Consider the following 17,004-nt stretch of genomic DNA (forward strand, 5'->3'; position numbering starts at 1 on the left):
TTGATACCCTCCTGAGGAGAAAAGAGAAAGGGAGAAGGGTCAAAACAACAGCAAACAAGTGACTTTCTATAAACTGCTTCACAGTAAAAACAAAAACAAACAAAAAAAATACCAGGAGAGAAAAATCCTGCCCTGTACTTGGGAAATCTCTCAGTACTCTCTCTGGCAGACCTTCCAGCACCCATCCCAACTACCTCTAGCTATTTAAAGCTGCAAATGGCCACATGTCCCTACCTCCACTTCTTCAAACTTGATAAAGGAGGAAATGGAAAACATACCAACCAACCTCATCCAGTTTTCTGTGAATTTCCTTCTGGGTTTCGGGATTATGTCCAAGTAAGTACAGGGCCCAGTTGACAGCAGCTGCTGTTGTATCACGGCGCTAGAGGTCCAGATTTACAAATACATTCACTTCAGCAACACTGTTGTGCACAAGTAGCCTTTGTAAATACTTAGATGCGCAGATAGTATGGAAAGTGAGACTTACTTCTCACAACAATGAGAAAAAAATAAAAATCAGGAGTGAAGAACTCTATCCAACACATCATCAGGATGTAGATGACCCATGATTCTGTTAGGTGCCTGAAAACTGACCAAAATGGAAAAGTATTAAAACACTTCCAGTAGCCAGCAAACATCCCTCTTCACTCTCCTCTGCAACCTGAGATCACTCCATTACCACTCTAGTAATTAGCACATCTTTCAAGTTGGAAAAGCAGGTGGTTATTGCTCTGCTCTCCTCTCCATTCAGAAATCCAGTGACTGAGTTCCATCACTTCAGAGGTCAGCAATCTCCTGTCTTTCATGAAGCACCAGATGATGAGCCACTCTTCACTGTGTGGTTCCCACTTCTGCCATTACAGAACCAAACCGGTGCATATTCATCCTTTCATTTAGTCCACACGTACGACCTGGGTTGCCATGAAGTGCCACAAGACAGTTAGGGCCAGATTTTGCCATCGTTTCTCTGCATTCTTGTTAATATCTATATAGTCCAGGAGGGAGCGCTCATGAGAGTAAAAGTATATTTTGGACACACCACCGAAGAAGACTTAAATGAAGTTTTAATGTTATGTCATCTTTCACCTGAGATTTCTGAAGAAACTGCATCAAATTGACCTGCAACTGTATGAAATCGACCTGAAACTCCAAAGCAAAATCATTCTGCTTTCTCACATAACTATACCACATCATCAACAGTAAACTTAGTGTAGCCAAAGAAAAAAATACTAAGCCAGGCAAGTAATTTAAAAATACTTTCATTTACTCAAAAGAATGCAGCTCTTGATGACATTTACAAAAAACAGAAATCTGATTAACAGTACAGATATAAAATATAGATTACAAGTGTTTTGCCTTGGATTACAAATCCTTGAACATTCATAAAAAGAAGTGAGGAGAACTGGTATTAGTTCCCAAGTAGAAGAAACTGATTCTGTTCTTAACTGCACAATTTGGCCAAAACTTAACTTTTATTCCTCCTCCCTTTCCCCTTCAACAGCTCTTCAACCACATCTACTTCAACTGCTGGCTCTCTGATGGAACAAGGAATCCCTGGCTGCAAATGCACACAGTACTAATAGCCAGGGACCTGATCAGGGCTGCGATCTCTAGGCAGAATGCCATCCCAATCTCCTCTTTGATCTTTGCATTTGGGTCTACACAAAGAGGTATGGAATAACTCTTTCGTCAGTTAAGTACATATTTTCATGTTAAAACTTTGAAGGCTTGGATATTTCAAAATATGATTAATTTGTACAATAACAGGCAATATTTTCTAAGAAATCTCAAGAAGTGGATCAGTCTTACTGACTTGTCAGAAAACAGATTCAACTGTTAAGCATCTATAAACATGTTTGGCCTGGCAGGGAAAACATTGCTTCCTGTAAACAAAGTTTATCCCAGCAGTTCCCATAGTTACTGATGACTAGAACAGTGTAAGCAGAGGCAATGAACGAATTCCATCTAAAAGAATTAAAGGAAGAAGAAAAGGCAGGGACAGACAATATTTACAAGAGAGCAACTGCAATAACCAGACAGACTGAAAAACAGAAACGTTAAAATAACGATTAAAGAGGAGATACCACAAACTCCTGTTTAGAAGTATTATTTTTAGATATATGACTGATGTTTGGACAGACTAGAACATCTTTAACACTGAGGAAACACAAAAAAGTGGGAACAGGACTTCAAAGCTTAAACATAACTTATTTGCTTCTATAGGTAGAAAAACAATTCCCTAAGGAAAGACAGGAAAAGGAGGAATGCCTGAGAAGAAAGTGCAGCAGCAGCAGCAGCATCTTGAGTCTGCAAACAGAACAGACACCTCAACCATTTATTTCATTTTGCTCTGATTTTTAATCTAACCTCTGGTCAGACAGCTTTAAAAGAAGGCAATGCAGGCATGCTGAGGATTGCAAGGCTCAGAAACCAGCATACTGCACATATTCTTTGTTTCACAGGATACCAGCTGGCAAATTCAGCACTTCAGTCTTCTGTTCAGTGCAGGGGGTTTCTGTTTCTTCCTAAACTAGGTTAAGAAGCAATCTGAAATCTCTTCCTTGAGGTTAGAGGATTTCTCTGAAATGATCTGTAGTAATGCTGTGAGCCTAGAAAAGATAAAACATTGTTTGTTAATTGTGGTAGCAACCAAAAGACACTCCAAGATCATGTATGGGTTATTTCCATCAGCCTGCTCAGAACAATGTGTGCTAACCTGCCCTTATTCTTATATCACCTTTTATATAAACTATGCCAGTCATATCCTTATTTAAGCTCAAGGAACTTGCAAACAAATAAAGGTTAAATACAAGCACTCACAACGCCAGGAACTAGCTAGTAAGCTTTATTGTAACAATGGGACTAAATAAGCCACATAGGGCTGCTCTCTTTTTTAGTGTTATAATAGAAGACACAATTACAAATCAATATTGATTTTGTTAAATCAACCAATATTGATTATGTTAAAAATGTGCATTTTCAATTTTACCCGCATAAACAACGTACTAATTTGGTGAATTTATATGGGGGCTAAAATAAAATTTATGTCCTGAAACAGTTCAAACATGTATTTGTGTTGCTACTCCAGCAGCTGCAAAACATCTAGCCTGTACGTCACATCCTCTTGCCATAACTCAAGAACAACAACGACAAAAAAAAAAAAAAAAACCACGCACAACTTTGCAGGGTTCCTAACAGTTTGGACCAAGTGAGAAGAAAGTTCAAAAACAAACTCAAAAGATCCTGCCAAGCACACATGCTGTTCTTTTATGCTGAGATGGTTCTCCCTGAGCACTTCAACTCTACTATGTGTTATGTAGTTTCATGGGCCTTACAAGTGATTCTTATTTTGCCTACCTATTAAAAATCCTTGACCTGTCCCTCTGTGGCTAGCAAAATCCATGGAAGTCAGCGGTCTCTTCTGAGGTGTGTCTGTCTGTAAAAAGGAAAGACATACTATTAGCTAGTATGGTATGCTTATTTCCTGAAACAGTTTGATTACAGCTTTTATGATCTAGCCCAGCAGAGTGAGTCCTATCAAGCTGCAAAGCTCCAAGCGGGACTAAAACTGCACATTTCTAGTGCACAGACAACCTCAAAGGAACTGTTTCTTGCATTAGACTTGAAAAATCTCTTCTTCATACACTAGTCCTGCTTTTCAAGGTCCTACACTCTCGCAAAGCCTTTTAACATCCTCCTCTCTACAGGTAGGAGGAATCCCTGTATGCCAGAAGTCAGGAGAGACACAGTAAATGACACCACCTGTAGACCAACAGTGGGCATGAACAGAAGCTTCTTCGCTTTCCCATGTCTCTATACTTACATTGTAACATACCCTGAATGTATGAGTTGTGTTGGGCCTTGAAAATTGATCAATAATAACAGTTCTCTCTCTGAGAGGCCGTTGCTCTGTACTGCCAGGCACTGCGCTTGACACTCTGCTACGTGCATATCGTCCTCGATGCTGAGAGAATTAAAAAGAGCATTGAGAGAATGCAGCAACTGAATTGGTTAAAATAATAATTTTTCCATTGCCATACAAAAAAAAAAAACCACAAGAGAAGGAAAGAAAAATATGTTTTCACTAACCAAAAGCACCAACTTAAGGTAACCTAAGGGTACTCATGTTTTGGAAAGAGATTTGAGACTCTTATCCCCAAAGGCTTATATTAATTAAATAATAATAGACTTTACATGTGTCTCAATTAAAAATATTATTCAGAAACAAAATAATATCAAGATGTCAATTTACTTTCATTGTGGTGATTTATTACTTCCTATCTTTCAAAAATAGGCCAGTATCAATAAGATTAACTTTTTTTTTTCAGTCAGTATCCATTTATACCTCAGTGAGCTTAATTTTCTACTTCTTATAACCTAACATTCGGAAATAAAACACTGAAAAGAGCTATTTAAATCCAGAAGCATATAAGCGCAAGGTTACTTTCTGTCTGGTTATTTGTTTTTCTCCCTTTTCTTAAAAAACCTCCAGATTTTCCTGTTTTCAGAGGGAAGTCTTACCACCATGATCTGTTTGTGACCGGAGGTTTTGAACTGGCTTCTCTTGCATTCTAATGGTACCCCAATGTAACACACATTAGCATGTTAAGACCATGTATTAAATACGAACCAACACAAACTGTAAAATCGCTCATTTCAACCAGTGACACAGAGCAATTTATTTCCAAATAGCTTGAGGTTCTTCACCAGTGCAAAACCAAACACAACTTACAGAGCTCTGCTGCAGTCGAGGTACTGAAAGATATTGCTCAACAGCCTCCGAGTTTATTGGTGGTAACTTGTTCCGGGTTGTAGATGTACAAGCAGAAGATAAACGATCCGAGCTGACACCCCTACAGAATTGTAAGGATTCCTCTTTTAGGAAAAATTATATTAAAGACTTCTTCACTGAGTAATATGAAATTACTGAGCAGCACATTTCTTTACAGAGCTCAGCTACAAGAAGTAACAGCAGCTAATATATCATCAAAAAAGTAAAACAAATGCCTCTCCGCAAAAAAACACAGTGCTGCTTGCTTTCTTTTTCTCTCTGAATTCTAGAACCAATAATAAATCTTGGGTTAGTTCTCAAGTATATTACAAAATACTTCACTGGTGAAATTTCAGTAAAGTTCTGGGGAAAGCAAAGAATAAAATGAAAAAACTCACAATTTAGTCCCCCTAAGGATCTCATCATTGTACATATTAGGAGCTTTTGAGGAGAGTTGGTCAGAAGTGAGAGAAGGTAACCTACGATGGCTTGCTAGCTTCCTAGAAGATGCCAGCAGTACCCGAGATGATGAGAGAAAACTGTTATCAGCACTTCTCCGCAACCTAGTGTGCACTGAACTTGGAGCACTGGAGCCAATGTTACGCTGTTTGTCTTCTTGCTCATTCCTAGGGAAAAAGGAAGGAGAGCTAGATAGGGAATGAGGATGAAGGAAAACAAAAGGTAAAAGGATTTCGTAACAGAGTATCATCGCAACCTCTACAAATCACTGTCATGTCAATGATACACACAAAGATGACGACCACCTTCTCACAACTGCGAAACATCTTTTACATAACATGAATTATGCCACATTTTGAAAATATCAATACCAACACCTACTGTATTTTTTCTACTGTGACAACATGCCTTTGTTGGAGTGGTTTTGCTTGAATTGTCATCACACCATTCAAATCACTACAGAAGTTGCTGGAGAAACGGTGAACCTAGTAAAAGCAACAAATATGCATTAACCTTTACTTTTTTTGAAGTAAGACCTCTAAAAGCCTGCACTTAGGAAATATTTTACTTGTTTCTTAGAAAATTTTCTATTAAGATGGTTCAGTAGAATTCTCAGTAGTAGATGGGGCAAATATGGTTTTTTCCTTATTTTAAACAGATTCTTAAAAACAGAACTTGGGTAATTTAGTTACTGAATTGCCACTCAATTTGCAATGTAAATTTCAGCTGAAGCCAGAGCTCCATTCTCTGAAGTTTACATTTTCCCTCAGCACAGCCCAGCCCAGGGGTACAGATCCTGAGCATTACTTATCTAAGCATTTTACTACTACTGGCTGCTGGGAACACTACAGAACCAAGTGTGCCAGCAGCGAGCATTGAGACCACTGTGCTGCCTCTTCATTGTTCCTTATTTTGCCACCTAGCAAGCATGGAAACAGAGCAGACAAAATAGAAGGAAGTTGCTTGAACTGAATAGAGACAGGGGAGAAAAAACAGAAGCAGTCACTGGAAAAGAAAAAGCGTGCAATACAGGAGCCAGGGGACTGAGGGAGGAGGTGGCAAGCAGGACAAAAAAGGGCATTTTATCAACACAAACACAAGCCTCCACAATGTTAGGTAAGGTCTAGTGACAGAGCGGACATACAGCAGAGTCCCTTTTCGCAAGAGGCAAAGGAAATGAAAAGGAATGAGAGAGCCTAAAAGTTGTGGGGAAATCACTTTTAAGTTGCAACTTTGCATCCCTGCAGTCCAGGGAATAGCCTCATTTGTTTTCTTAATTCTACCAAGAGGACATGACTGGACCAGAATAAAAGCAGAATTATTTTCTCAGGATGGAATACAGTCTAACAAGTGGGTTTTCTGTAAATCAACTTCAGCAATATCTTAGTGGTAAACGGTGCCTTTAAGGACGGCCAAAGGAAAACAAAGGATAGTAAACAAGAAATGCACATTTAATGAACCTTCATTTTAAATGAGATGACTTATTTTAAGTATACCTATTCGTTTAAAAAAAAAAAAAAGAAAAGAAAAAAGGGGAAGAAAGTCTTTTCTAGCTTCAACCAAGACTCCATCCAAAGTTAGCAGAAACAAGAACACCATTTAACAGGAAGTTATTTTTACCTGCGAGGAAGCCAAATGAGACCCAAAAGATAAACTTCGTGCTTCAGAGCCTCTGGAAAGAGGAACACTCCCAGCATCCGATGTAATTGAAACGACTGGCAAATGTGGCAGTTTTGCTGTAACAGCTTTCAGTTTTTCCACGTGTTTGTCACCCTCTGCACAACAGCAAAAAAAAAAGTACAGGAAATAACTTACTTTTTGTAGATTTACCAACCACCTTTTGTTGAGATTCAAACAATGTTACACTGCACAGTAAATAGTTTCATATAGTTTTAAGTTTACATTTAAAAATCTACTGTAAATAATGTTTTTCTGAAAGCATTTCCCATTCGCTTATGGCTTCTCTGACACTGACAAACAAGTTGGTCTATATAAGCAGAGTTGGAGGAGGTTGTTTTCTTAAGGAAATACTGCTAAGACTCTTGGAACTGTATTCAAAATTTCCCAAAGATTTTTTAAAAGCAATTTTTAGAGTTTTAATTCTAATCTAATTCTAGAATTTTAGCAAGAAAAAAATAGATTAACACAAAAAAGTCTATTGATCCTATCCTTGCCTGACAGCAGTGACACACTGTTTCATTTTGGGTACATATCACCATCTTATTTGATAATATAAACCCAAATTCTTTTACATTCCTACTTGAAAAACTTTGTTTTCCTATCTATTTGTCATAAGTTGATGCCCTTCACAAAGACAAAAGAGCACACCTGTCACACAACTGCTAAGCTATCTTCCCTAAACTATAATATTGAGCTAAGCAATCTACCCGTGGTGTGAAAAGCCCTTTTATATTCCAGAAATGTTAAGTTCTGATGCTTCAAGTTTTCTGAGAAATTTTGCCATTTCTTACTTTGCTGTAGACTTATATTTGAGGTTGAGTGCACCTTACATTTGAGGTGATTACCAAAACCCACCCCCAGGTATTCTTCTGTTACTGTCCTTTTAAAATACACTAAAAGAAGAACTGAAATTTCCCTCAACCTCCAAAGACAGCACATGCACACTAAATAGAATTTAACTTCTAGTTAATTTTCCTAGCTTTTGCTTCTCCTCACTACAGTCTGTTAGAATACAAAAACATAAAAGAAAATAAAAATTAAAAAATAGCATGCATCACCGTTTCTTCATTCTCTATTAAACTCATTAACTCCTGCACTGTCAGCAAGGCTATCTATCTTGCTTCAACAATCTACCTAAGCTTCGTTTTATTAACAAAGCTCAAACAATAAGGACTAGACTTTGATTCCTAGATTCCAGATGCAGATCCCATCATCACCGGTGATCTCCTGCTAACAGCATCATTTTGCATCCCAAGCCAATGATTAATATTTTGTTATTTTAAACATGCTCTCCTGCAATGAAGCTCTTTCAGTCTCCATTTTCCCTTTTTTCCTTTACTCTTCCTTTCTTTATACCTCTCATACAAAACTCCCTCAGAAATAGTAGGAATCTTTATATTTTAGGTACAGGGAGGTGTGTGCATACATGCATGTGTCCAGACATTACACATCTTAAAATGCCGTACTGCCGACGTGGCTATCTTAAAATGAGCTGGTTTCTCAAACTTTGGGGTGGGGAGATCAAATCACTTTCCTGAGTTAGCTTTGATAAATACCATACTTAAAAATATCAAATACCTGTGATACTAGTTTCCCAATTTTTTTTAATCAGTTCCTCCAATATTCCAATCACGTTGCTCCAGATATGATCAAATACTTCAGAAGCCACAGCATCTTTGATACAGGCATCGGGAGAAACAGGGGGAATGCCATGCTTACTCCTCTTCTCAGCAAGATGCATTTTCTTTTGTTCCCAGCTCTCATCATCGCTAATAAAGGAAGCAAATTCAAATTAATTCCCATGGGTTTGACGACTTCTATTCATTCAGTGTATTAGAAGGACAAAAATGCATACATACAGAATAAAAGCAAGTCAAATGAAGATCACAAAAAAATTCAAGTTCAAACACACAGAGTACCTATGCAAAGAGAACCTACTGAATACATATAATGATTTTTTTTTTCTTTTGCTTGCAGGTAAAATACTAAAAAAAAAAATCCAGTCTGGGCCTTACAAAAGAGGGATCTGCAACTCTAGAAGGAACAGCTTTATCCAAGGCACTTAGTCATTTGAGACTAAATCCTATGCTTTTTACTGTAACATAAAGGAACTATTGTCTGTTGCCTTTGGCAGGAGGACTACCACATTGAACATTTGTTTTACAACATGTCCTGTGTACCTGCACACATCTGCAACACTTCACCACTGATCAAACAACTTTAAAGGATTTCTGCAGTCTGACAAGAATAGCAGAGACCGTAGCTTTACACTCACCTCCTTCCCTTCCATGACTGTGTGGACAGCTACTTTCGCCCCTGCCACTTCCTACCTAGGGAAGCACAGTGTAGCAATGTTTCCTAACCTGGTCACCTAATACACTTCTTAGGAGGAAAATTTTAACTTTTTATTTAATTTTATTTTATTTTTATTTAATGCCATGGTACTTCCTCCTAAGGAAATGCAATTTCTTTGAAATGTCAAGGATGATCCCAAATTCATACTGGCTTCTACTATCTCTCTTTCTTTTCTCAGTCACTTCTTTTACTTCTTCCTCAAACTGGACTGCAAACTTCTTAACTATAACTGAGACTTGGCTGAATGGTCCAACTTGCAAAATGACCAAGTTATTTTTCTATCAGGCTTTGTAACTCCTAATGCTTTACTCATGGAGAATAAGATATTTCAGAATCAAATCCTGAGAAGGAAACAAGAAACAACATATCAGGGATGCAAAAAGGAGAGCACTTTCAGTCAAGTCCCTCTCCTAAATTAAGTTTGCTTACTTCACAAAACAAAGCAATACTTCGCTCCTAAAAGGATTCTTAATCCTAAACCTTTTCCAAAACAGTAGCCACCCAGGCCCTTTCTTTCAAAAACAGGACTGAAAGGGTCTACCTGGGTTTCAGTCTCATTTTGCAGTTTTTCAGAACAACTATGTCTTTTTCCTGTAAAACAAGCTTTAGCACAAAAAGTTATGCTTTGTGCCCTGCTAGTCCTACAAAACTTTCCCCCTTGTAGAGGCCTTTTAGAAAACAGCATGTTATGGTCTTTATTCTCCCCAGTAGTCTAGTTGCTGGAACATTCAACTGGGCCATGGGGAACCTAGGTTGCATTGTCGAGAAGACAGTTGCATTACTCCTGTCACTCACAAGAGTGCTCTAAATGCAGGATTTATCCTGTATCTCTCCTCACAAAGCTGTTATACACTGCACAAAAAGAATTTAAGATTCATTAGGGCAGACAATGAAAGCACATACAGTGTAATGACCCTAAACAACTTGGTGGTCAAGGCACTCACCTGGGAAGCAGGGATTCCCTCATTCCACTCCCTGCCTCAAAATTAAATATTCATTCTATTGAATCTCCATGCACAGAAGACCTCAAAACAACTAGTGGTTAAGACACATTCCTCTGACATTGGAGATGTGAGTTTTGAACCACTAGAAAGACGACATACCTAATCTTCCACATGCCCAGTGAGTGCTCTGACCACTGTGCTACTGAATACAGGGGCAGAAGGAATTGTATTTTACAGAAGAGAAATACAGTTTATGAACCCTGAGTGGGCTCATTGATAATTTTTCATTATTTTCTTCAAAAATACATATATCTGTTATTTACAGCTCCTTGTTGTCAAAGGCAAGATACTCTTCTATTTTTCCATCCACATCATAGATTTCTTCTTCCAGGAATGAATACATGGATGAGTCAGAGGCAGAAATCTTAGTGGAACTTGAATCTAGTGATTTATGTAGTGGAGATGCTGTTGGGATCAGTTTAGAGCCTGAAATGCAGAGCCTGAAAAAAATATAAACAAAATGAGAATAAAATATTCAAAGAAAGAAGGAAGTGCATATTTAATTATACTGATATGTTTCAGTAATACAGAAGTAATATTTTGACATATTTCTGAAGAGGGAAGATGAAAAAGAAAACTTAAAAAAATTAACATACTCTTTTATGTTACTAGTACATTCACGGAGGCCAGGTAAACACTTAGTATCCACAGAGGTATCACTTCTGCTCTGAAAATACTGAAAGCCTTCATCCTCTGGCAATAGGAGCTGCTTTCCTAGAACCCTGAATAAAGAAGAGAATGAGTGATATCTTAGATGGCAATCCACTCCATATACGAATACCAACAGTACAAATACCTGCAAACAGTAGGCAATGCAAAAGGACACCTTACATTTGCTTTAAAAAAGCAATTTATGCAGCAGCCAGGACCTTGTGTAATATATTAACACTGCCTAGTATTTAAGTCACTACAGTTAAGCTGATTTACACAAGATGAGATTCTAGCTTATAATTTTTAAGATAAAATAGTCAAATGTTAGATTGATCTAAAGGCGATAAAGTAAACACACTTCCCATCTTATCAAAACTCCGTAAGAAATGTTTAAAAATTAATGCAGAAGACAAATAACATCTGCTATGACTTCACTTATCCAATTCCAGTATCCACCAATGTGAGGCAAAGTCCTAATTCAAAATGTTTACATGGATAGTTAAGACTAGAATTAACATTCAGAAAACACACGAAATCCAACATGCATAATGCACAGAAGCAGAGAGAAAAGGTAAAAGCAACTCTATTTAAATGTACACAAAATTACTCTATAAAATAATTTCTGAACACAGTACAGGTAAATAATAATCACTGCTTACTGAACTGTGTTTCACTAGAATTCACAAGGGGTCTTGAAAGAACTTGCCAGTCACAGCTGTAGTGCAAGCAGCAATGTTCAGGCTCACCAAAAAACATTTTCTTGAGACTACCTTTCACAAAACAGCACTCATGCCATATGAAGCTCTAAGCAATAGCCTTTCTTACCTTTTGTTTTGTAAGCCAAGAACAAAAATCTTTTCACATATATCTGATCTTCCTCTTATTGATGACAGTTCTCAAATATATTTATTCCCACATGCTAAGCTAATATTCACATATATCTAATTCCTTTGAATAACTAGTCAACACAAACTGAGTTTTGATGTTTAAGCTTAATAACCATGCTGGTTTCAGCCAGGGTAGAGTTCATTTCCCTCATAGTAGCTAGTATGGAACTACGTTTTGGATTTGTGCTGAATGCATGTGCATGAGTGTTGACAATACAGGGATGTTTCGTTACTGCTGAGCAGGGCTTACACAGTGTCAAGGCCTCTTCTGCTCCTCACCCCACCCCACCAGCCAGTAGGCTGGGGGTGCACAAGAAGCTGGGAGGGGACACAGCTGGGACATCTGACCCCAACTCACCAAAGGGATATCCCATAGCATATGATGTCATGCTCAGCATATAAAGCTGGGGGAAGAAGAAGGAAGGGGAAGATGTTCGGAGTGATGGCATTTGTCTTCCCAAGTAACCATTATGCACAATGGAGCCCTCCTTTCCTGGAGATGGCTGGGCACCTGCCTGTCCATGGGAAGGAGTGAATGAATTCCTTGTCTTGGTTTGCTGGCGTGCACAGCTTTTGCTTTCCCTGTTAAACTGTCTTTATCTCAATCCACGAGCTTTCTCACTTTTACTTCCCTGACTCTCTCCCCCATCCCACCAGGGGGGAGTGAGCAAGCAGCTGTGTGTGGCTTGATTGCTGGCTGGGTTTAAACCACAAAAATGAAAATAACTTTATTTTTTCTTTTTAAACCACAGGATGTACCGCATCTTAGTATCAAATGACACAGAGCTCCCAGATTTTTTCTGTTTGCTTTCCAAGTCTTGGACTTGGTTGGTATTGCCAGCATTAGATTTGAATCAGAAAAACATAAGTACAAGGAACCACTTTAAAAAATTCACCTAGTAAAAATACTTTGAAAATATAATGAAATTATTTAATATTTTTAATTATACAGCACAAAAACTTGTCTCTATTTTATGCATGTACTATTAATTTTTACAGTATCCAATAAAGGCAAAGCAAGCCTTAATGCTACTGAAAATTGCATTTCTCTCTTGTTCCTGACAAAGTGTGACAAGCTTTGTTAGTTGATTTTACTTTATATTTACTAGTAACACGCCTCTGCAAATTATCTAAACGCACTGAAAACATACCACGGTGACAGCATTCTTTTTAATGGTATTAAGCTATTGACTAGAAGATAGACATACGCAGGTCTGTATTTAGAATAGCTTAAAAACCTTGACATCTAAGAATGACATGCCATCATTTATGAAGACGGGACAGTACAACGCAGTGCAACTCTGACTTCTGTCCCCTGTGTTATAAGAAGCAGTCATCAGGCTTCCTAGACATTTTGCATGTGTATGCAAAACAATTCTCTTTAATTATGTACACATCCTCATATCTGTTCAACTAGCTACTGTCGGGTTAATATCACACATTGTTTTACATTGATTTACATAGCCTAGGGAAACATTATGGCTGTGCAGAAGATGTGAAGCATGTGGTCACCTTCATGATACATTTCTTTTTAGAAGAATCAGTACCAGAATTAACACTGAGTTTCTTGGAATTTCACAGTATGTCTTCACTTACAAGTAAAAAAGAATGTATTCTTTTTTTAGAAAAAAGTCATTAAGAAAATGGTGCATTATTATTTTCTCATTACATCCTGTTAAAATATCTTTGTCTGCAATCATTAAGCAAAATAAAGAGCATTAGCTGCTAGTGCACCACCACCCAGACTTGCTGCATAACTATGGCACAGCTCAGTCCCAGAGATCCAGATTTTAATGCAAAGGTGTAATTGATGCCATACATGAAGAGCAATTCATACAAGGGTACCCTGAAAATTCAAATTAGAGTGACAACTGGGTAAAACCAGTACCAGCAAGAAATTTTCTTACCTGAGATGAGGAAATTGTTCAACCCAGTCTGCACATTCTGCCTGCAGGCTCTGAGTTTGGGAGGTTACTTTTCCTTCAAACAGCATTTCATCAATCTCCCAAAATAACTGATGCACTCTCTCTGTGTTGGCTTTATCAAATTCCTACATATTATAAAATTAATAGTTGTTAGCAAATATGCATACATATTTATATTCAAAACCCCACAATATTTTAAAAACATGACAACTTCAACTGATTTAGCTGAGCATCTCAGAATGGATCTTCAGATGACCTACTCTGGAGATACAATTTATATGCTGCAGTGCAAAAAACACCCCAGGCAGCTGGCCTGAGCAAGGTGATTTAACAAAAAGGAACCAGCTGTCTAGGATTAGTCAACAGAAAACACCAGTTAAAGTGTCTGGACTCCCGGCTGCTCCCTGCTCCAATACAGAGTGAAGCATGCACATTGCACCTCTGCAACCCACAGCACCAAAGCTCCTTTGAGCAGCACTTTCCCTGAGTGAAACAGCTAGCAGAGCCAAGAGGGGTCACCTTCCTTCTGCATGACACAGTCTGGTGGTTAGGAAAGCACCCTCAGCATGAGAAATGCCCTGCCACAGCTCTTCACTGAAGCTACAACTCAGTGCAACTAGAAGTGGGCAAATGCAGGGGCATACGAAGGTGGTAGGGAAGAGCCTGACTTCATCCAGTGATGTGGAAACGAGCACTTGGCTGAGGGTTCCTCAGCTGGGGCATTGTTCGTAATATTTGGCCACTTAGATACTTTGAAACACAGAAAAAAGTGACAATACTCAGGGCCCAAATCCCACCTGCTCACTTCCAGTTGAGTGCCCTAACCACTCCAGGCTACAGAAAGGATCACATCAAAAAGGAATGGGGAAAATAACTCTCACCCAGGCTATTGTATGATCCAGGGTGAGGCTTCCTCCTGGAGGGCTGGAAGCGGCAGATGGGGTCAGCACCCTAAAGGTTAGGATATTATGCAAAAGATATGGCAGAACTACCACTACCAGCCATGGACGGCTTTTTCAAATGAAAGTGGCAGAGATCATAATGCTTTTGGATTTATTCAGTGCTGCCAGCTTGCCTCAGAGATCAGCCTCCGTAACAGGTTTAACCTCTGTCTGCATCATCTATGAAACAGAACTGACCTTAAGTAAGAGCTAAATATTTACTCAAACCGGAACATTTACATGCATGCTCATGGATGTACTTTATGCCTCAAAACATTGAGAATAGTTCAATTTAGACACTACCTGCATTAAGCGGTATTTGAAAACACATATTTTATCACTCTCTTGGACTCACAAAACTTAACCTACCTTCTTTGGTAAAACGGGTTTGTTTTACCCAAATTTCATCATTTCACATTTTTATTCCATTTTCCTTTGTTACACATCAGCTGCACTGATATCAACTTGCAAACAGAACTGTCTTTAAATATTCAATTAATATACTTAATCATTAGGCTATAATGAATGAAAGCGGTTAACTTCTACAGATGTGCTGCATGTCATTTTCTGTACAAATTAATCTACATTATTTAGATAAAGCATACTATATAAGTTTCTGTGACATACATCATCCCTCCAGGAGAAAACTGAACTTCTTTCAGTAGACAAACTGGTAGTATAGCTGTTTATTCCAGACCAAGAATTATTCAACTCCGTGGGTGTTGTATGACCACTAGATGAAAGTGATGAAAGCGTTTCACTATGAAAAGAAGACAAATTAAAATGAAGAATACAAAGGATTTCTGTATAAATACTTCAAAAATAATGCAACTGATCACATAAATGGACAGCAATACATATTCCTGTTGGATGCAAGATTTTCAGGACATGCTGTTAGAGTTCATGTGAAGAGTTGCTAATGTATGGGTTTTTTTTGAAGCAGAGTTCAATGAATACATGCTCTTATTTGTACCATTTACTTCCTTAAAAGCAATTTCTTCTATAGCATTACACTTTTATATGTATGTGTATCATTCCAACTGTAAGGACACTGTAGAATATATCCACACATATATATACACACACACGCACCAAGCGCTTCCACCTCTGCTTTGTAACATAAGCCTTCTTTAACTCCATTAAAAGCTGTCACAAAAAAAAAACACCACTATGCAAAACTGAGAACAAAATCTCTACAAATGTTTCAAATAGCATTGAGTTACGCATCTGTACACAATGTCTTTTATGCTGTTAGACCTGATGCACTTTAAACCTTGAGCTCTGGGATGCCAGCTCTCAAAGCTCTAGCTGGTCCCTGCCAGCTACCACCCACCCTGGAATGCAGTGAAAGCAGGGGCAGTCAGACATACAGGCCAGGCAAATCCTAACCAGTGCCAGCCGGAATGAAACTTCTTGAAAGTTAACTGACCTGCAATGCTGGTGAGCATTATTTGCATTTAACCGAGAAGTCTGCCTTCCCTTCCAGGCTTAATCAGTGCCTTTCACTAAGCTCTAAAAATACACAAATCCATAACACAAACCAGGAGTAAAGTTCAAACCCCCTAAACAATGGGTTAGCTCAATGTATATCCTCCATTATATTCTGCAACAGTTGTCATCCATGAGAATGACTAGAAGCATGACTAGTGGAAATAAATACCAATCCTGAAATACCTGCTTAAGCCACGAGTCCATTAACTATTTCAGAAGTGAATGCATACCAAGTATAATTGTCGATAGCTTCCTGCACATTTCTCTCAAAAACTGCTGGAAGAGACTCTCCACATCTTCCAGAAGGACACTGATTTGCAGAACCTCTGGACAGCCCCTTCCTACAAACACAGAAACACATCATTCCATAATATTAAATAAGGTTAACTAACCCCTCCACTGGAGGGGAAAAAAAAAAAAGAAAGATGACAACTCTGTTGAATTTTTCAATCCGGCCCATCAACATAAACATTTGCTCGAAACAAGCTACCTTGTTTTAAAATAGTTATTTACATAAGTATTTTTCAGAAAAACATATTTAATTTAAGACTTATTTTACTCTGCAGGCATCCTCCTTCAATTGTGTACTTTCAAATTTGCATGAAGCACACACAAACACAGCGGAACCTCACTGTTGCAGGAGCAGAGCAAAGGCACAAACCACTAATTGCCCACGCAGTAATCATTTATCTATGCGTTTCGGTTCAATCATTCACATAGAGCCCATTTTCTCAGACATCTCTCTGCATAAAAAGAAGTTGCAGATACAGTGCCAAGCAAACAGTGGCCTTCACTAAAACAATGAAGTCTCAATTTGGCTGTTTTAAGCGAACCAAGACT

General features: G+C 38.3%; 1 protein-coding gene across 7 annotated transcripts in view; it reads right to left on the bottom strand.

Moving 5' to 3' along the window:
* Positions 1 to 1,243: 1,243 nt before the first annotated feature.
* The window catches only part of FAM149A (family with sequence similarity 149 member A), a 32,713-nt gene continuing 16,952 nt past the window's right edge, over positions 1,244 to 17,004 (bottom strand). For 3 of the 7 annotated variants that reach the window (XM_064449569.1, XM_064449570.1, XM_064449565.1), the window contains exons 2-14: positions 16,395 to 16,505; positions 15,301 to 15,433; positions 13,715 to 13,857; positions 10,866 to 10,991; positions 10,533 to 10,709; positions 8,489 to 8,679; positions 6,851 to 7,005; positions 5,612 to 5,715; positions 5,170 to 5,397; positions 4,733 to 4,853; positions 3,824 to 3,964; positions 3,358 to 3,436; positions 1,244 to 2,609 (exon numbers count right to left, since the gene is read on the bottom strand). In XM_064449569.1, the coding sequence (XP_064305639.1) occupies positions 2,536 to 2,609; positions 3,358 to 3,436; positions 3,824 to 3,964; positions 4,733 to 4,853; positions 5,170 to 5,397; positions 5,612 to 5,715; positions 6,851 to 7,005; positions 8,489 to 8,679; positions 10,533 to 10,709; positions 10,866 to 10,991; positions 13,715 to 13,800 (1,482 nt within the window). In that variant the 5' untranslated portion in view covers positions 13,801 to 13,857; positions 15,301 to 15,433; positions 16,395 to 16,505 and the 3' untranslated portion in view covers positions 1,244 to 2,535. Of the gene's footprint in view, positions 2,610 to 3,357; positions 3,437 to 3,823; positions 3,965 to 4,732; positions 4,854 to 5,169; positions 5,398 to 5,611; positions 5,716 to 6,850; positions 7,006 to 8,488; positions 8,680 to 10,532; positions 10,710 to 10,865; positions 10,992 to 13,714; positions 13,858 to 15,300; positions 15,434 to 16,394; positions 16,506 to 17,004 lie in introns of those variants that run through there. The other 4 variants (XM_064449568.1, XM_064449567.1, XM_064449566.1 and 1 more) reach the window with 4 other exon arrangements.

The sequence above is a fragment of the Phalacrocorax carbo genome, chromosome 4 (genome assembly GCF_963921805.1).
Source record: "Phalacrocorax carbo chromosome 4, bPhaCar2.1, whole genome shotgun sequence".
In the NCBI taxonomy this organism is placed as follows: Eukaryota; Metazoa; Chordata; class Aves; order Suliformes; family Phalacrocoracidae; genus Phalacrocorax; species Phalacrocorax carbo.